This window comes from Salmo salar, chromosome ssa27 (genome assembly GCF_905237065.1).
Source record: "Salmo salar chromosome ssa27, Ssal_v3.1, whole genome shotgun sequence".
Taxonomy (NCBI): Eukaryota; Metazoa; Chordata; class Actinopteri; order Salmoniformes; family Salmonidae; genus Salmo; species Salmo salar.
Window position 1 is genome coordinate 9,339,863 of NC_059468.1, and position 21,036 is coordinate 9,360,898.

A 21,036-nucleotide genomic window follows, 5' to 3' on the forward strand; every position below is an offset into this window, starting at 1 on the left:
AATACTTTGCCCTTTCTACAAGCATGTGCTCCAAAACATGGTAATTACATCCCAAATACAAATTTGGTTGAGAAAAAAATAAGGTATGTTTTCCTTTATTGTCCCCTTGTGAATCTCACCATGTCTAAATGGGCCATGTTTGTGATTATTAGGGCTCATCTCAACAAAACATTTTTGCAATCAACTGCGTTTTATTGTAGAAATACGGTTGGCACCTAATGGTTTTGTATTTCCCTGTAGCTCAGTTGGTAGAGCATGGTGTTTGCAACGCCAGGGTTGTGGGTTCGATTCCCACGGGGGGCCAGCACAGAAAAAAAATGTATGAAATGTATGCATTCACTACTGTAAGTCGCTCTGGATAAGAGCGTCTGCTAAATGACTAAAATGTAAATGTAATGTTTGAGGTGTGTTTAAATTATTTATTTTTTTAATCTCCAATTTATGCTTTGGCTACAAATACGAGTGTAGAATGAGTCAACAACATTATTTGGGTATGAGTTATTAACAGAATATGAACTTTTAAAAGTGAGATTTTCACTTAAGAGTTACTTTAAACACCCAAAACATCAGCGCTAAATGGTCTGTTTTAAAATGCTCTGAAAACATCTTGCGATGTGTGAACTCCTGTGCTTTCCCTGCCTCTACCATAGTATGTAATTGTCCCCTTTCTGGACATTTTCATTTCATTTCAAATGCCAAGATAATCAAGTTTAATGAAGTTCAGTAGTGCTGTCACGGCTGTTCAAAGGATCGGACCAAAATGCAGCGTGTTCGTAGTTCCACATATTTTATTTACCGTGAAACTAAATGCAATACACTAAATACTTGAATACACAAAAACAACAAACCGTGACGCAGAGAGAAACAAACACTACTCAAAAGATAATAACCCACAAAACAGGACGAAAAACCCCTACTTAAAAATGATCTCCAATCAGAGGCAATGAGGATCAGCTGCCTCCAATTGGAGATCAACCCAAACAACCCAACATAGAAATAGAAAAAGTAGAACTTAAACATAGAAATAGAAAACATAGAAAACCCCAAAACACCCCCTGTCACACCCTGACCTACTCTACTATAGAAAATTACATCTTACTAGGGTCAGGACATGACAAGTGCCTTAAAGTTGCACTATTCAAAAATCTCTCCGCCACTTCCTGGTTGCTAAAACTCTAATTTCAGTTTGTCAAAACAAGATGGTACAATGATTCTCTACAGTACACTATCTATACCGCTCGGAAATATATTTTCCATAACCAAAAATATTGTCGTTTCAGCTGTTTGAAGCTGGTGTACAAAACCGCTAGTAAAAGACTCAAAAACAAAACTTAAGAACGGGAAGCATAGATATAGTGCACATAGAACATATCTACTGCTTCTTAGACTTGCTTTCAAGTAGAATGATAGATCTATAACTCACATTTCTCTGTGCATTTGGATCGGGTTGCCCAAAAAGTTATATATTGCCACTTTAATATGTTTCTGAGTTACGGATGTTTTTCTATTTGACAGGCACCGCATATCAACATCTGTTTTCTCAATTCTCATCTGCTCTCTATATAGTGTACTGTTCAATAGTGTACAGTAGAGTTGCTGCCCCAGACAGTAGCAGTTGCTAGACCCTGAACCTTGCTGGACCCTGAACCTTGCTGGACCCTGGACCCTGAACCCTCCAAACCCAAGAAGCCAAAAGAACAGTCTGTACAATAGCTACGCCCTCATCATATTGCAGCGCCAACTCCAATGAGGAACATCCCTCACAGCAGGACATGCCCAATGAACCACTCTCTCTCTCCCCTTCTGCCTCTCTTTCCCCTTCTACCTGCTGTACCTCTACTCTAATTAACAGGTGCTCAAAGTCTTAAGGGGTTGCCCCAGACAACAGGATGGGTACGCCATTAGCCTATCTAATGATAGAGGGAGAGAGCGGGATAGAGAGGGGGGGGGGATAGTGAGGTGTGAGGCATCTGTTAGTTCACACGCACTGCTTACCGGGACAGAGGTGGGCAATCCGAGTGGTGGGGAGATCTGTTGCAAGGGCTTGTTTACACTGTGTGAGAATGTGTGTGTGTGTGTGAGAGCGTGAGAGAGTTTTTCTCTCTGTGTGTGTCTCTGGTGTGTGTGCCTGCGCACACTCGCCGGCGCGGGCGCAGAGCTGGAAATGCTGAGACAGACAGCTGGTTTATTTTTGGGTCAGTGACAGTGTGTCAATGGCCGCAGATGCGTCGGAAAGGAAGGCTCTGAGATACCAACAGACCCTGGTCAGTTCTTTCTCCCACGCTCTCTTCCGTTCTCTCTCTCTCTCTCTCTCTCTCTCTCTCTCTCTCCTCTCACTACCTATCTCCTCTTATCTTTTTCCATTTGCTCTCATATTGCGTTACGGAGCAGCAGACTATCTCTATCACTTTATCTCTATCTCTGACATTAATCTTGCACAATCTCTTGCATGACATATCGGGTCGTCTCTGCTCTTTACGGTCTGTGCATAGGGAGCATGGGGGGGGGCACTGTCTGGTAACGGTGGTCACGGAGACCTCTTAGCAGGTCCGTGACTGTGGCAACAGGGTCATGGCAACAGGCGTCTGTGTCTGAGGACCCCACACCTTCAGGCTCCGTCAGGGTCTTAACTCTCTCTCTCTCTCTCTCTCTCTCTCTCTCTCTCGCTCTTTCTCTCGCTTTCTCAGCCACCTGTTCATTATCCTCTCCACCTTTAATTCCTTTCATTTATTACCAACAAACATAATGCATTATTACGTAGAAATAGATGGCTGTTCAACGACCTCCTTGGTATTGTACGGTGGTAAGTGCCTCTCCATGCTCTCAGGTAGACCTGGGAGAAATGTGTTTGCATGGAAGTGGGATTTCATCCACGGAGTTAAATCTAGGTTTACAGCAGTGTGGTGTGGGAAGGGGGTAACCCGATCGTGCATGTGGAATATATTTGTTAATCTCCGCTCGTCACGCAGTCTAAGATAACCCCGGGGGTCCAGAGTGTTCCAAAACATCTGGAGGGACTTAAACCATTAGACTTTCCGATTTTTTTTTATTTTGGGAGGGGATTCGTAAGAAAAACACACCCGTTGGAAATTGGTGAGGCGTATTGTATTTAACAGGGTAGTACTATACCGTGGGCCTTTGGCTAAGGTCATAGGCTGTAAGTCTGTGTGTCCACGTGGTGGTTGTGTGTGTCTGTGTGCGCACCAGTGGACGCATGTACTGTATGACCTGTGTGTGTTAGTACAGGCCATGTGGACTGGGATAACCGTGTGTTGACGCTGTCGCCCGGGGAGCCGGGCTATATTGAGAAGTGTCACTTTTTTTAGAGCGGGACTTTGTTTCTGTTCTCCTTGTCATTGTGCTGCGGAGGATCAAGAAATGAGATCACAAGGGGGCCTAGATGCCATTGCCAGGCACAATAGAGAGTTATGTGGAGAGTTGTTGACAGACATGCGGAGAATGTATGTGGTTAATACTCTGTAAGACTGGGTGATATTTTCCAAGACCTTCGTGTGTGTTACGTTTGACTTTATATGACATAAGAGTGGTGACACACAACACTGTCCGACCTTCCCCGTCATGTGACCTATTGCTGTAGATGTCATGTGTCTGTAGGACAACTGGACTAGCAGATGGACGGACCTGCATACAGACAGAGGAAAGCCGGCTGGTAGGCCGGCAGGCAGAGTACATTAGGAAAGTAGATGGGTAGATTCGTATTTGTTACTAATACTATTGCTGTTTCAATTGCGTCTTATATTTGTCTCTTCTGGTGCCATTAGGCTGTCACTTGAGGACATGCTATATTGTGAATACAGTTAAGGGTGTTGTCAGGGCCGACGTGCAGTGGAGGGCCCTGCAACCGCTAACAGGGATTGTTCTTAACGGGACCGTTATGTATTTGATCTATCCAAGCTATCAGTAACAGCCTGACGTTGTTCCAGAAAACGTACTCATGGAGTCTTCATCTATTCTCATGTTGTTATCTCTGATTTTCATCCACCCTCCCTATCTCACAGGTGGGTCCAGGTACTTGTCTTCATTGCGAGAAGTACAAAAAGAGCCGGTATGAGGATTACGAGCAGATACGTTCCGTGAGATTGAAATCTGTTTTTGCAGTGAGTTGATCAAATCTGACACTGGAGTTTTGTTGATTTCTCTCTATATACTTTCTAATAAACGCGCTCGCTTTCCGCTTGACGAACATGCTCAGGTGTCGCGGTCCGTCCACACGAACCGAACTCCCCTTTCAGAAGTCCTTAAGGGTCAGCGGGACGGACAGACAGACGGATAGTGAGAGATCGGGAGATAGAGTAAGAGGTGTGCAGCGGTGAACGTTGGGTCCCGCCGGTGCTAAATATAACTCCCAGAGTAGAGTTACACCCGGTGAGAAAGGGGGAGAGAGGGAAAGTGTGTACGAGGTGCATGAGGTGTAGAGGCAGAAGAGAGCGAGAGGAGCTTGGCGAGGGGAGGAGAAATCTGGAGAAAGAGGGGGATTACACGGTCTGACAGAGGTAGGGAAAGGCAGAGGATGACTGAAATAGACTGATGGAGGGCAGCAACGTGATGGTATGTGATAAAACAGGTAGATCAGGCGCACGGGTATCATTTTGAATTTGAATGGGTTGACTACTCAAAAATGTTGAACGTTTAAATCAACCAGCTTGTTGATAAGGTGTTGATACAGGCACTTTGCAAGACTAATCTGACACAATGTATAGACAAGCAAATTGATGGTGAGGTTAACCATTTTGTAATAATATTACAAGGGTTACAAAACCTTTAGCATATGACCTATTGTGTTGTGTAGTATATTAGCAGTAAAATAAGTAAGTAGTATAGTATATTGTGTAGAATAGCCATATGATAGGCATGCATTACATCCATTGACCAGTTAGTTGATATGACTGTCCTGAGTGAGATCCAGTTAGATGCTAGTTAAGTAAATGCCTGGTAAATGTTTGAATATTTCTGTGTGTTACTAGACATAGATTTGTTGAAGTCTTTAAGATTCCATTTTACATTGAAGAGATTTGCCTTCCTGTCCCAGGGGTTTGCCAAGATGTTGCGATACCAGAGTATATCCTGAATGTGAGAGACAGCCTTGAGTTTGTACAGGAACCACGAGGCAAAAGAGAAAGGAGCGGGTCTTGCCGTACGCCTCTCCTCATCAGGAATCTGTAGGGGGAGAATTTCCTCAAAAAATCAAACATACAGTATGGAATTCCTTAGAATAAAAACAAATGTTTATATAAAACATTATTAGACGTTATTTATTTTTCTTCTCCAGTATTAACATTATCATCTTGAGTATGGTGTGTAGAGGATTTCCACTCAATTGCAGGCTGGTGTTTCAGCTAACGCCACCTTGCGCTAGTTGCCAGGGGTGAGTTGGTGGAGAGAAGTTTCTTCTTCCTTGGTATAGTATAACAAGTGGCGTAACAAGGCTTTACTGCTGCACTACAGGGGACTGAAAGTATTTCTGACTCCTTTTCTGGAGGCTAGTGTTTCCCAACAGATCCATGACTACAGCTATATGGATTTTGTGGACTCATCTCTTTTAAGCCTGCTACTGATTTGATGTGTTGAATTGACTGTGTTGAATTCAGCCATTCAAATCCAACAACACACTGTTATAAAACATTCACGGTCAGTAAATCCTGTCCACAGAATCGGCAGACAACAGCTGGGAAAGTGCCCACATGAAAAAATACACCAGTTTACTATAGAATACCACAGGACTTACTATAGAATTCTGTAGTAAACTGTAGAATACTATATTACACACTGTTGAATCCTTCAATCGTGATGTGCTTGCTATATAATTGTGTAATATAGTATTCTACAGTATATTACACACTGTTGAATCCTTCAATCGTGATGTGCTTGCTATATAATTGTGTAATATACTGTAGAATACTATATTACACGCTGTTATATCCCTTCATCGTGTAGTGTTTACTATAGAATGTAGAATTTACTACAGTAAATGCTACAATATTATCCACAACAAAAAAACACTAGTAAATACTACAGTAATGTCCGCAAAAACACTACACTTGTTTAACTATAGGAAATTCTACAGTATTTAACTCTGCCCATTCCCCTTCCCCATATCGCAATTTGTGCCACCCAGAATCGAGAAACTTGCATGCCAATTATAGACCATATATTGTGTTCCTTACGGGTTATAGAAAAGAGCAGAAGCTCTGAACTATCCGTTCAGATCCCAGTCCTACCTACCTACATACCTACCTACATGTTATGGAAAATTTGCTCTTTTGGTATTTCTCCAGGAGACTCTACTTCTATGTCAAAGATCATTTAAAAAAACACATAGTAATGTCTACAAAATCACTACAGTAACAAAAACACTACAATAAATACTGCAGTATAGTATTGCCAGCAAAAACACTACAGTAAATACTACAGTAAATACTACCGTTCTTTTACTACAGTATTAATACTAAAGTTAACTGTAAATACGACAGTAAAGTCAGCAAAAACACTACAGTAAATATGAGTGTTTTTACCATATTATAAACTGGGTGATTCGAGCCCTGAAGGCTGATTGGCTGAAAGCCGGGATATATCAGACTGTATCCCACAGTAATGAAAAAACATTACTTTTTACTGTTCTAATTACATTGGTAACTAGTTTTTAACAGCAATAAGGCACCTCGGGGGTTTGTGGTATATTGGCCATATACCACACCCCTTTGTGCCTTATGTGCTTCAGTTTACTATTGTATTTTTTTTATGTGGATGTTGATTAAAGAAAATCCCCACATATTCTGTCTGGCTCAATGTACACTGAATAAAAATATAAACGTCTTGGTTTCCTAAGCTGAATACAAGATTCCCCAAATTTTCCATTGACACAAAAAGCTTATTGCTCTTAAATTTGGTGCACAAATTTAATTACATCTCTCTTAGTGAGCATTTCTTCTTTACCCCTTTGCCAAGATAATCCATCCACTTGACAGGTGTGGCATATCAAGAAGCTGATTAAACAGCATGATCATTACACAGGTGCAACTTGTGTTGGGGACAATAAAGGCCACTGTAAAATGTGCAGTTTTGTCAGACAACACAATACCACAGATGTCTCAAGATCTGAGCGAGCGTGCATTTGGCATGCTGACAGCAGGAATGTCCACCAGAGCTGTTGCCAGAAAATGTCATGTTAATTTTTCTACCATAAGCAGCCTGGTTTGCTGATGTCAACCTTGTGAATAGAGTGCCCCATGGTGATATGGACAGGCATAAGCTACGGACAACAAATACATCTGCATTTTATCGATGGCAATTTGAATGCACAGAGCTACCGTGACAAGATCCTGAGTCCCATTTTCGTGCCATTCATCCTCCGCCATCACCTCACTTTTTTTGTTTGTTTAAGTATTTGTAACCAACAGATGCATATCTGTATTCCAAGCCATGTGAAAATCATAGAATAGAGCCTAATACATTTATTTCAGTTGACTGACTTCCTTATATGAACTGTAACTCAGAAAAATCTTTAAAATTGTTGATTGTTGCATCTATATTTTGGTTCAGTGTATATAATAGTGCCGATTTTCCTCAACATGTTTGTAACCAGTGAGAGGTTTGTTGGACACTGAGAGCTGATACAGGTATGATACTTCTTGTCAATGTATCCCATGGTAAGCCGAGCTGTGACATGTCTGGTCCAATGGAAGTCATGGTGTGTGTGCAGCTCATGTATACGTTGGTAATTTTATTCGGTATACATATCCATGTGTATGACTGACGTACAGTACTCTTTCTAGGACCCACAGAGACAGACTTGTACATGTACACTAAATTATGAGGTGTTGAAAGGTTATTGAAAGGCAGCCCAAAGCTTAAATGGGGCGCCAGGTAGCCTAGTGGTTAGGTTGCTGGATCGAATCCCCGAGCTGACAAGGTAAAAATCTGTCGTTCTGCCCACTGTCCCCCGGGCGCTGAAGATGTAGATGTCTATTTAAGGCTGCCCCGCACCTCTCTGATTCAAAGGGGTTGGGTTAAATGCGGAAGACACCTTTCAGTGGAAGGTATTCAGTTGTACAACTGACGAGGTATCCCCCTTTCCCTAAATGCTAGGCCTCACTGATTCCTAGTGTGGTATTGTTGACTAGAGGTCAACTGCACTGTGCAGATGTTGTTTGTATCTGAGCACTTATAGTATACAGTACACTTCCGACTGCAACTGTATATCAGAAGGTTTTCAGACTTCCCTCAACAGGTTGTTGGTTTCCCACAAAAGCTTTTGTTTCACAAATTCAATTATGTCTGGTGTATGACGTCCACAGTATCTAAATTATGTGATGAAGATCCGTTTACCACTTGATCGAAATGTTCATTAAACAATAAAGGTAGTGTGTGTATATACAGTTGAAGGCAGAAGTTTACATACACCTTAGCCAAATACATTTAAACTCGGTTTTTCACAATTCCTGACATATATTCCTGACATATACTCAATTAGTATTTGGTAGCATTGCCTTTAAATTGTTTAACTTGGGTCAAAAGTTTTGGGTAGCCTTCCACAAGCTTCCCACAATAAGTTGGGTGAATTTTGGCCCATTCCTCCTGACAAAGCTGCTGTAACTGAGTCAGGTTTGTAGGCCTCCTTGCTCGCACACACTTTTTCAGTTCTGCCCACATATTTTATATGGGTTTGAGGTCAGGGCTTTGTGATGGCCACTCCAATACCTTGACTTTGTTGTCCTTAAGCCATTTTGCCACAACTTTGGAAGTATGCTTGGGGTCATTGTCCAATTGGAAGACCCATTTGCAACCAAGCTTTAACTTCCTGACTGATGTCTTGAGATGTTGCTTCAATATATCCACATAATTTTCCTCCCTCATGATGCCATCTATTTTGTGAAGTGCACCAGTCCCTCCTGCAGCAAAGCACCCCCACAACATGATACTGCCACCCCCGTGCTTCACGGTTGGGATGGTGTTCTTCGGCTTGCAAGCCTCTCCCTTTTTCCTCCAAACATAATGATGGTCATTATGGCCAAACAGTTCTGTTTTTGTTTCATCAGACCAGAGGACATTTATCCTATAAGTACAATCTTTGTCCCCATGTGCAGTTGCAAACCGTAGTCTGGCTTTTTTATGGAGGTTTGGAGCAGTGGCTTCTTCCTTGCCGAGCGGCCTTTCAGGTTATGTCGATATAGGACTCGTTTCACTGTGGATATAGATACTTTTGTGCCTGTTTCCTTCAGCATCTTTACAAGGTCCTTTGCTGTTCTTCATGGATTGATTTGCACTTTTCGCACCAAAGTACGTTCATCTCGAGGAGACAGAGCGCGTCTCCTTTCTGAGCGGTATGATGGCTGCGTGGTCCCATGGTGTTTATACTTGCGTACTATTGTTTGTACAGATGAACATGGTACCTTCAGGCGTTTAGAAATTGCTCCCAAGGATGAACCAGACTTGTGGAGGTCTACAATTTTTTTCTGAGGTCTTGTCTGACTTCTTTTGATTTTCCCATGATGTGAAGCAAAGAGGCACTGAGTTTGAAGGTAGGCCTTGAAATACATCCACAGGTACACCTCCAATTGACTCAAATGATGTCAATTAGCCTATCAGAAGCTTCTAAAGCCATGACATAATTTTCTGGAATTTTCCAAATTGTTTAAAGGCACAGTCAACTTAGTGTATGTAAACTTCTGACCCACTGGAATTGTGATACAGTGAAATAAACAATTGTTGAAAAAGTACTTGTGTCATGCACAAAGTAGATGTCCTAACCGACGTGCCAAAACTATAGATTGTTAACAAGAAATTTGTGGAGTGGTCGAAAAACGAGTTTTAATGACTCCAACCTAAGTGTATGTAAACTTCCGACTTCAACTGTATATATGTGAATGTATGGGTTCTACTCCATATTGCATATTGTCCCAAGCACCCCATTGATGTGCATTTGATTTCAGGAGGATGTTTTGTGTCAATATGCCCATCTACTGTGTAATAGGCATTTTCTAATTAGGCCAAAAGTCCGTCCTCCACCCTCTCTCTGTCCTCCCTCCTCCGTGACCCAGAAACCTAGTGGTCAGGTGGTCGAGAAGATGTCAATTCGTTAGTAGGCGAACGGAAGAGTGTCCTCCCCTCCGCGACAGCCACCTTAATCGAGGATAGTCGTGTTTCCTACCGGAGTCCTTGAAAGAATTTTGTAATCTGGCACACATCGTTTTATCTACAAAACGTCTTGCACAACTAACTTCATTTGTTTTTATCACTTTAAACATTTATTTTGGCATCCACCCCTGTAAACGTAATTTGCCTGACGCTTGGCAGCGCGGGCGGAGAAGGAGAGTCTCATTTCATACAAGCGCCTTTTCGTCCACGCTCCCTCTCCTCGATTAGTTTTGACCTTTTATCAAATAGCGGAGCGAAAGGATGGAGGAGAGAGGACGCAGAGGTTGAGCAAATCCAATTGAGAAAAGGCCATAGTATGGAGTTGCAATGTAGGCCTTCACTTTGCATGCAGCAGGTATAAGAATAGCTTTAACACATAGTGTCACGGTAATAAGCAAACATGAATCATAAAATAATTAGTGTTTTACATGGAAGCCCACATTAACTATACAGTATTATGATATTATTCAGGTCTCAAACTTCATTATGTTATCCCCTCATTATGTACATAGACAAAGGTTTGTCTGTTTAAATAGGTTTGAAGACCATTGAACTGTTCATGTGGAAAAGATTGGAGTGGAGAACATATTCCTTACAAGATGGTCTGCCATTTGATTGTGGTTTTTATCATAGTAATTAGTAGACTTAATTGACCGTTTATGCACGTAATTCGAATATGTCGTCTTCCATTTAGAATTGGAGTGGAATATTTGCCACCTGTCCAGTTTGATAGTGAAATGTGTCTGTCATGATTTACAAAGCGTGTGAAATACTTACCCACAACCAACTGCTGGTCTTGTCTGATAGAGGATCGCATACCTTGGCTCTTGGCTTGATCTTTGGTTGGTGTGGTAGCTTACCAACCCCCCCCCCCGTAAGAAATTCATGTAATAGAATGTATCTTTGAGTGATAGATATGTATTGTAATTACAAAGTGATAAAAGCCAAGTAATGTCGTATTAGATTTACTAGATAACAGGAAATGATTTTAGTGTGTGTTTCTGAAAGTATGTCCGTGTTTCTATACGTGTGTCTGCATGTCTGTGTGGGAGAGCTGCAGGCTGGTATTATCTCTTAACCAGATGTCTGGAGGCTGTCCAGCTGTAATTCATCCAAACGTAGACACATGCTTCCGCTCAGTAAGATTTTAAGGTCGACATGTTGAGGAGTTTTGTCTTTCTGTATCGTATTCTGAATCGCATTATTTACCATTCATTTCTACTGGGCAAAAATGTATCTGAAAAACAACCAAAACAAACAGCAAATGCATCCAAGTTTGTAGAGTCACAAGCTTGATGTAGTAATTGCGTGCTAGGAATATGGGACCAAATACTAAACTTTTGACTACTGTAATATACACTGAGCATACCAAACATTAGGAACACCTTCCTAATATTGAGTTGCACCCGCCCGCCCGAGCACTTTAACCAAAGTTCTGGAGTACAGAGCCAAAACAATAAAACATTTGTCACTCTCCCAATACTTTTGGAGCTCACTGTACATTATGACAATTCTTCCACAATCTGCAACAATCAATATACACTACCGTTCAAAAGTTTGGGATCACTTAGAAATGTTCTTGTTTTTGAAAGAAAAGCACTTTTTTGTCCAATAAAATAACATCAAATTCATCAGAAATACAGTGTAGACATTGCTAATGTTGTAAATGACTATTGTAACTGGAAACGGAAGATTTCTTATGGAATATCTACATAGGCGTACAAGATGGGCCCATTATCAGCAACCATCACTCCTGTGTTCCAATGGCACGTTGTGTTAGCTAATCCAAGTTTATCATTTTAAAAGGCTAACTGATCATTAGAAAACCCTTTTGCAATTATGTTAGAAAACTGTTGTCCTGATTTAAAGAAGCAATAAAACTATTTGAGTATCTGGAGCATCAGCATTTGTGGGTTCGATTGCAGGCTCAAAAGAGCCAGAAACAAAGACCTTTCTTCTGAAACTCATCAGTCTATTCTTGTTCTATTTTGTCTCTAACCAGAATAGAAAGAGGAGTGGGAGGCCCCGGTGCACAACTGAGCAAGAGGACAAGTACATTAGTGTGTCTAGTTTCAGAAACAGACGCCTCACAAGTCCTCAACTGGCAGCTTCATTAAATAGTACCCGCAAAACACCAGTCTCAACGTCAACTGTGAAGAAGGGACTCCGGGATGCTGGCTTTCTAGGCAGAGTTGCAAAGAAAAAGCCATATCTCAGACTGGCCAATAAAAATAAAATAATAAGATGGGCAAAAGAACAGGCACCGGACAGAGGAACTCTGCCTGTAAGTCCAGCATCCCGGAGTCGCCTCTTCACTGTTGACGTTGAGACTGGTGCAGGTACTATTTAAAGAAGCTGCCAGTTGAGGACTTGAGGCGTCTGTTTCTCAAACTAGACACACTAATGTACTTGTCCTCTTAACTAAACTTGGATTAGTTAACACAACGTGCCATTAGAACACAAGAGTGATGGTTGCTGATCATGGGCCACTGGATGCCTATGTAGATATACCACAAAAAATCTGCCGTTTCCAGCTACCCTAGTCATTTACAACATTAACAATGTCTACATTGTATTTCTGATCAATTTGATATTTTAATGGACAAAAAAAGTGATTTTCTTTGAAAAACAAGGACATTTCTAAGTGACCCCAAACTTTTGAACGGTAGTGTATGTATATTGCTTTTACATTCTTCTATGATAGATGAATGTTCCCTTAAGGTAAGTTTCTTATTTTCATATGTAAACATATATGAACTGTTACATGTAGATATACTGTATGTATAATAATAGTATATACTGCATGATGTATTTTCTTTAAAATATACACATTCGGTGTGAAATTAAAATATCTTAAACTATTCTTATTATCCTAAAATGACATTTTTGCCCTCTAACCTTACCTGAACTACATTTTCAGCAGTTCGTCATTGTCTTTTGCTCAGGAACATATAGGTAATGTAGTCTCTCTTCCTCCTGTCACTTTCAGCTGTATGGGGAATACAGCGAGCACCCGGGTGGGTCTGGCCGCCGGAGAGAGGCCACCCGACTGCTAACAGCGAGACAATGGAAGAAACACGACCACCATCACCATGGTCACCACCCGCAGCATCGCCATGGCCACCATCACCACAGCCACCACCATGGCCACCCCCACAGTCACACACATGGACACGGGCACCACAGCAGGCACAGGGGTCTGCATCACTCGGATGAGGCAGGACATGCACATATGGCTACAGAGCAAGGCAACCCTTTGTCTATAAAGAAACGCCCCTCCTACTCAAAGTGCAGAGGTGAGGAGTCCATGTTCCGTAAAGTCTGTGGTGGTTAATTTCTTTACTATCAAATGAGGAGAGACAAACTTATCACACAAGTCAGAGTCATACTTGAACTAAATCTTTATTCACTTATTAATAAGGGAGCAGGTCAATACAACACACACATAAAGTGAATCGATTGAGTGCTGTACTGATGTGCTGTAATGATGTCTGGTCGACGAATCACCCTCAGATGATTCGTTGAGAGCCACAAGACAAAGGTACAAAGGTACTTTATAGCCAAGATACACCCCTTTCAGTCTACAGCACAAACAACAGATGTATGGAATGGGTCACAAGGTTAAGATTTGTATGAAAGATACTTAGAATTCACAGCAGACAGTATCTTCTGTAAAAACAGTTATCTTTGTGTAGAGACCAAGGTCTGGCCCTGGGGTCATCTCTCCCTGGTATCCTATAGAACAGAAACATGAACTCATGCTCTGGAATGCGGTATCACCCAAAGGCATCGTAAATCTTCCAGAGGCCCACCTTCAGTAGAACACACACAGATCAGCGTTCTAACAACCTCTTATTCTGTTGCATAAAACAACCATTTGATGCAATAAACGTATTATAACATAATCTTGCAATTTTGCTTTCACAGGTCGCTGGTGTTAAATGAACTCGAACAGTGTTAAAGTGAATCATGTCTGTCTTGTTGTTTGCTCAGACTGTGTAGCGCGGATACAGAGGTTCCTAGTCACCAAGCTGGGAGAGGACTGGATCTTCCTGGTGCTGCTGGGTGTCTCAATGGCGCTGGTCAGCTGGACCATGGACTACACCAGCGCCAAGAGTCTACAATGTACTACAATACCCACAATGCAATACATACTAAACAATCTTGTTTTATGATGATGCAATATGTTTTTATAACGCTTGCATTTGAGCCACTGAACCGGCAGATCATACAGTTGCATGAATGCTTTTACACCATAAATAATGATCTAGACTAGACACCTGGTTGCTTATTGTCGGAGGGTTAGGGTGAGTGGTTATCGAAAAGCGTTGCAAAATGGTTCCGTGGTAACCTGATATGCAAAATTCATCTTGCAAAACAAACATTACAAAACGGTACAATACTTACCCATATGATGGAGTTTAGTGAAGTTTGTATGATGGAGTCCCTCCAGGCTCTGTTCTTGCACCGCTACTGTTCTAATTTTATATGCTACCTCTCAGTGATGTTATTCATAAACAGAGTCAATTTTCGCTGATATGTGGACGACACATCTGTACACTGTAAAAAAATATTTGTTGATTCAACTTACAAATGTTTGTTACCAGGCTACTTTAAAATTCCATGTCAAGTCCAATCCGGATTTCGTGTGGAGTTAAAGTTTTTCTTCAACCTAGTAAAGTTAGTGGAACTGGCAAATGTGGATTTAATAACTTGTTGAATGAACTTCATACTTTTCGTCAAATGACCAGATTTTTTTTTTTAGTTGTGCTAACAAAGCTACTCAAGTTGTTTTGACAAATTCCCTAAGTCTAGAGGACAAGTATTTGCTAGTCAGAAAAGCTAAACTAAGTTATTTTCAACTTACCAAAGTTTGTTACCAGGCTGCCTTAAAATCTTAAGTTGTGTCAACTTCCAGTTGAAACAACTACGTTGAAAATTACCCATTTCAGAACTGACTAAGTCTTTGAAATTAAATAGTACATTTCAGTGGGGAACATTATGCTCCCATCTGTCTCTTGCTCATGTGTGAGCTTTTTCGCCAGTTTCGAAACTGACAGTACACTCAACCAACCAACAGATCACTTCACCTACAATGGCATTCTCAGTAACAGTAGGCAGGTTTCCATTGACCCAGGTTTATTTGACAAAAGCAACGTTGCAAAAAAAATCCTTGCAACATGTGTAATGTAAACGGCAGATATAGGACAAACTTTCTTTTTTTGAACTGTCTTTATTGCGACAAATGATGACGGAAACTGTGTTTTCTGATTTAAATTATGATAGACTAATGATTTTGAAGGTACATGGGGCACGTGATGTCACCACATAACTATTAAGCTCCACATCACAGTTAATTCTAAATACCTACAGTACTGCTTGCAAAATCCATTTTTTTTCAACTATAAAAATAATGTTTCTTTGCAGGACAAGGATTGTCCTGACTTTCAAGAGTGCCTGAATTGCTTCAACTTGCTTTTCTGGTTGGCTGGCAAGTTTCACCATCCAATTGTTTTAGATCTACAGGAGTGCAGTTTTCACCATGGGACGGACTGTGGCGATACGTTGGCACATGAGAATTATTAGAATATGGCAAATATTAGTCAATTATACACCGGGTGGGTCTAATCCTGAATGCTGATTGGTTAAAACCGCATTTCAGCCAGTGTCAATTCCACAAGTTACCACTGGCTAAATCTATGACGTTAAAATGCCTATTTACTCTATTCCATCTGACTGCACAATCCACTGTCTCATCAGCCCAGCCAGGCAATTTATAAACTTGATCTCCACTATAAAAAGCATCTTCACATTATCTCAGATTTCTTTTAGACTAACATTTAGTTTTCGACAGCGGAGATTTGTATACACCTTGCTATCTGTCTCTCCGACATTTGCAACATTGTTTCAATATTCAAATTCAATCTCCAGCTGTGTCATAGTAATGACCGTGTCGGGACGATACAGAAAGACAGGCAGGTAGCGTTTCTCAGCCAGTCGAAAATCATGAATCAGCTTGCATAATTTTTATGGATATTATACAAAGAAATGTAAATTGAAAAAATATCAAACAAAACGAAGTGCAGGCAGTTTGCAGTCTTTCCAGCTTCAGCTTGAAGTGATTGTGTTAGCTGTGCAGTTTCCTCTGTTGGCTGTACTGTCTGACATGACTGTACGTTAGCCTTAGTTAGTTCACATGGCTAGCTAGCAAGCTATTTTCTTTCTAAATGTCGACAAAAAAATTACTGGGCAAGTTAATGGAAACAAAGCTACTGACAGAAACGTTTTTCTTGTTTTCTTTTTACATGAGGTTGTTTATCTACCTACGTTGAATGCACTAACTGATAAATGTGTCAGCTAAATGTCCAAATGTAAATATACAACGCACGGATGCAAAACATGCTGGGTATTATTCTAATGAGCCCCCCCAAATAACTATAAGTCATCTGAACTTGATATGTTCAGTCAATACTACTGTTATGTTGCTTCTGTTGATTTGACTTCATGGTTGTGAACAGTAAAAATACTGTTTTTTGCAAAATCAATTTGATTTAATACGTTTTGAAATGTAAGAAAAAAAATTGTCAACCCAACACATTATTCAAATGTTGTTTACTTGGCTAGACAAAATGAGTCATTTTGACTGAATCTCAAGATCTTTTTTTTTACGGTGTACATTTCAATGAAACATGGTGATGCTCAACAAGTCAGTGCCCCTCATATAGAATACCACTAATGCCAAGAGAAACATCTACGAGTGGAAACAGACATCTGTCAGTCCAGATGGATTGACAGTTGACCCTAGAAAACCCCATCTTAAAGTATATTTTCTTTGTGACTGTCTGTGTCTGTGTCTGCCCTGTCATAACCGACTTCCCTTTCTCCTCTCTTCTCACCTCCGTTACCTTATCCTCCACCCTCTTCCCTGATCTTCACCCCGTGTTCCGTCTCCCCCTTCATTTCCTCCTCCCTCTTCCCCTTCTTCCTCCTCCCCCTCCTCTGTTTTTCTCATCTTCTCCAATACCTTCCTGCTTTTTCTCACATTCCTTCTCATGCCTCACTTTCACCCCTCTCCCCAATCCTCCTCTCCCATCCCTCTGTCCCATCCCTCTGTCCCCATGTCAGTGTACAAGTGGATTCACTGGGAGCTGAGGGGTAATGTCCTGCTCCAGTACCTGGCCTGGGTCAGCTATCCCATGGTGCTCATCATGTTCGCCTCCTCCTTCTGCCACCTGGTTGCCCCACAAGCCATCGGTGTGTACACGCTCAATGTTTACTGCTTACTTTCCCCATCCCCCGCCGCCCCTAATGACCTGTTACCCGCAATCTGTTATCCATAGATTTTTCTCCCCTCTCTGCTTGTGTACCTACCTAGCCCTGGCCTGACACACTGATGTCCTCACTGTCTGTCTAGAGTTATGACCCTTTAATTGTTGTTGAGTCAAATGTATATATATATTTTTCCTATAAAACAGCGATTTTGTCATTCTTTCTCTGCCCTGACCTCTTTTCACCTCGCCACCCTGTTTGTCTTTGTTTCTGTCTGTCTCTCTCTCTCTCTCTTTTCACCTCACCACCCTGTTTGTCTTTCTATTTCTCTCTGTCTCGCGCTCTCTCTCTCTCTCTCTTTCACCTCACCACCCTGTTTGTCTTTCTGTTTCTCTCTGTGTCTCACGCTCTCTCTGTCTGTGTCTCTCTGTGTGTCTTTGTCTTTCAGGCTCTGGTATTCCTGAGCTGAAGACCATTCTCAGAGGCGTAGTGCTGAAAGAGTATCTGACTCTCAAGGCTTTTACTGCCAAGGTCATTGGTCTGACTGCAGGTCTGGGCAGTGGGATGCCAGTGGGGAAAGAGGTGGGTTACACACACTCACATCTGATTCCCTGATTACAGCTGTCTAAAAAGCCACTAAAAGTTTCTTTGTTTCTTCCCCCTTTCTATTTGTCCTTCATATTGCTTCCCAAGGGCCCATTTGTTCATATAGCCAGCATCTGTGCTGCTGTGCTGAGCAAGTGTATGATGTTCTTCTCAGGAGTCAATCAGGTAAGCAGTTACTTGACCAGCATTGAGAATAATGAGGACATTACAGTTTTGTCGGATCACTTCGCATTATACTTTTAGGCGTTTTTCATTGACTTTCTCTTTTCCTCCCTCTGTTCCTTGCTGGTATGGGATCCACTTATCCCTTTCCCTCAAACTGTCTGTCCCTTCCTCTCGCTCTTGGCCTCTCCCCTTCCTCACTCTACCTTACCTCTCTGTCACCCCCCCACCCCCCCACCCCCCACCCCCCCCCCCTCTCACTCTCTCCGTGTGTCAGTAGAGCCCATACTGCTACACAGACATCCTCACAGTTGGCTGTGCGGTTGGGGTGGGCTGTTGTTTCGGTACCCCTCTTGGAGGTACAACCCTATATTCCTTTTCTTTCTCTCAATTCACCTTCCATTCATCTAGTATGAAGCAAGCTAGGAAATCAGCTGAAACAATTGTCATGTGTCTGACAATCAATATAGGCATGGTGCTGAAATAGCCTAAAACAAATATGGATTTGTGACGGGTCATCATAGCAAGCCTTCAGTGTATAGTAAATATGCAATCTAGACTTTGACTACATGCCAGATTTTCTAATATCAGATCTGAGTGATATTTTGCCGGTCTTTCTTTGATCCTGTCGTTCCACCAGGGGTGCTGTTCAGTATAGAGGTGACGTCCACTTACTTTGCTGTGAGGAACTACTGGAGAGGCTATTTTGCCGCCACCTTCAGTGCCTTCATATTCAGAGTGCTCTCTGTGTTCAACAAAGATGCAGGTGGGTTAATGTACTATGACATCAGTATGTGTTTACCAAAAAGCTTGCATCGCAAAACACTTTGTGATGGCTGTCTACAAACATGTTTGGCAAGAGGGAACCCTTTCCCATAGAACCGTATCTGGGAAATGATATAGGCCTATTCCGGTATGATAATGAAAGCAGAAATTCTGCTAGGTGGTGCCTTCTGGTTTCCTCTATGTTGTATAGTATGCATGTATACAGTTGAAGTCGGAAGTTTACATACACCTTAGCCAAATACATTTCAACTCAGTTTTTCACAATTCCTGACATTTAATCCGTGTAAAAATTCCCTGTTTTAGGTCAGTTAGGATCACCACTTTATTTTAAGAGTGTGAAATGTCAGAATAATAGTAAAGAGAATGATTTATTTCAGCTTTTATTTCTTTCATCACATTCCCACTGGGTCAGGAGTTTACATACACTCAATTAGTATTTGGTAGCATTGCCTTTAAACTGTTTAACTTGGGTCAAACTTTTCGTGTAGCCTTCCACAAGCTTCGTGTAGCCTTCCCATTCCTCCTGACAGAGCTGGTGTAACTGAGTCAGGTTTGTAGGCCTCCTTGCTCGCACACGCTTTTTCAGTTCTGCCCACATATTTTATATGGGATTGAGGTCAGGGCTTTGTGATGGCCACTCCAATACCTTGACTTTGTTGTCCTTAAGCCATTTTGCCACAACTTTGTAAGTATGCTTGGGGTCATTGTCCATTTGGAAGACCCATTTGCGACCAAGCTTTAATTTCCTGACTGATGTCTTGAGCTGTTGCTTCAATATATCCACATCATTTTCCTCCCTCATGCTGCCATCTATTTTGTGAAGTGCACCAGTCCCTCCTGCAACAAAGCACCCCCACAACATGATGCTGCCACCCTCATGCTTCACGGTTGGGATGGTGTTCTTTGGCTTGCAAGCCTCCCCCTTTTTCCTCCAAACATATCGATGGTCATTATGGCCAAACAGTTTTATTTTTGTTGCATTAGACCAGAGGACATTTCTCCAAAAAGTACGATCTTTGTCCCCATGTGCAGTTGCAACCATAGTCTGGCTTTTTTATGGCGGTTTTGGAGCAGTGGCTTCTTCCTTGCTGAGCGGCCTTTCAGGTTATGTCGATATAGGACTCGTTTTACTGTGGATATAGATACTTTTGTACCTGTTTCCTCCAGCATCTTCACAAGGTCCTTTGCTGTTGTTCTGGGATTGATTTGCACTTTTCACACCAAAGTACGTTCATCTCTAGGAGACAGAGCGCGTCTCCTTCCTGAGCGGTATGACGGCTGCGTGGTCCCATGGTGTTTATACTTGCGTACTATTGTTTGTACAGAGGAACGCGGTACCTTCAGGCGTTTGGAAATTGCTCCCAAGGATGAACCAGACTTGTGGAGGTCTACAATTCTTTTTCTGAGGTCTTGGCTGATTTCTTTTGATTATCCCATGATGTCAAGCAAAGAGGCACTGAGTTTGAAGGTAGGCCTTGAAATACATCCACAGGTACACCTCCAATTGACTCAGATGATTTCAATTAGCCTATCAGAAGCTTCTGAAGCCATGATATCATCTTCTGGAATTTTCCAAGCTGTTTAAAGGCACAGTCAACTTTAGTGTATGTTATCTTCTGACCCACTGGAATTATGATACAGTGAATTATAAGTGAAATAATCTGTCTGTAAACAATTGTTGGAAAAATGACTTGTGTCATGCACAAAGTAGATGTCCAAACCGACTTGCCAAAACTATAGTTTGTTAATAAAAAATGTATGGAGTGGTTGAAAAACGAGTTTTAATGACTCCAACCTAAGTGTATGTAAACTTCCGACTTCAAATGTACATTCTAAGAATCTCTCTATCTCCCTCTTCCCCTGTATTTCTGTCCAACACAGTCACCATCACTGCTCTCTTCCGCACCAAGTTCCGCATGGATTTCCCCTTTGACCTCCAGGAGCTGCCAGCATTTGCCATCATCGGGTGAGAGAAAGGGTCGAGAGGGGGCCCCAGGAGCGTGGTGAGGGCACGGTGACCACACTGTGTGTAGTTCTATGTCACAACCCAACATGAAT

At 41.7% G+C, this 21,036-nt stretch overlaps 1 protein-coding gene across 1 annotated transcript in view; it reads left to right on the plus strand.

Annotated features, from left to right (window-relative positions):
- Positions 1-1,387: 1,387 nt before the first annotated feature.
- The window catches only part of LOC106588436 (chloride channel protein 1), a 32,882-nt gene continuing 13,233 nt past the window's right edge, over positions 1,388-21,036 (plus strand). Inside the window, exons 1-9 of the mRNA XM_014177430.2 lie at positions 1,388-2,264; positions 13,145-13,451; positions 14,149-14,280; positions 17,281-17,409; positions 17,873-18,006; positions 18,118-18,195; positions 18,473-18,551; positions 18,833-18,958; positions 20,860-20,944. Of these exons, the coding sequence (XP_014032905.1) occupies positions 2,214-2,264; positions 13,145-13,451; positions 14,149-14,280; positions 17,281-17,409; positions 17,873-18,006; positions 18,118-18,195; positions 18,473-18,551; positions 18,833-18,958; positions 20,860-20,944 (1,121 nt within the window). The 5' untranslated portion in view covers positions 1,388-2,213. The remainder of the gene's footprint in view (positions 2,265-13,144; positions 13,452-14,148; positions 14,281-17,280; positions 17,410-17,872; positions 18,007-18,117; positions 18,196-18,472; positions 18,552-18,832; positions 18,959-20,859; positions 20,945-21,036) is intronic.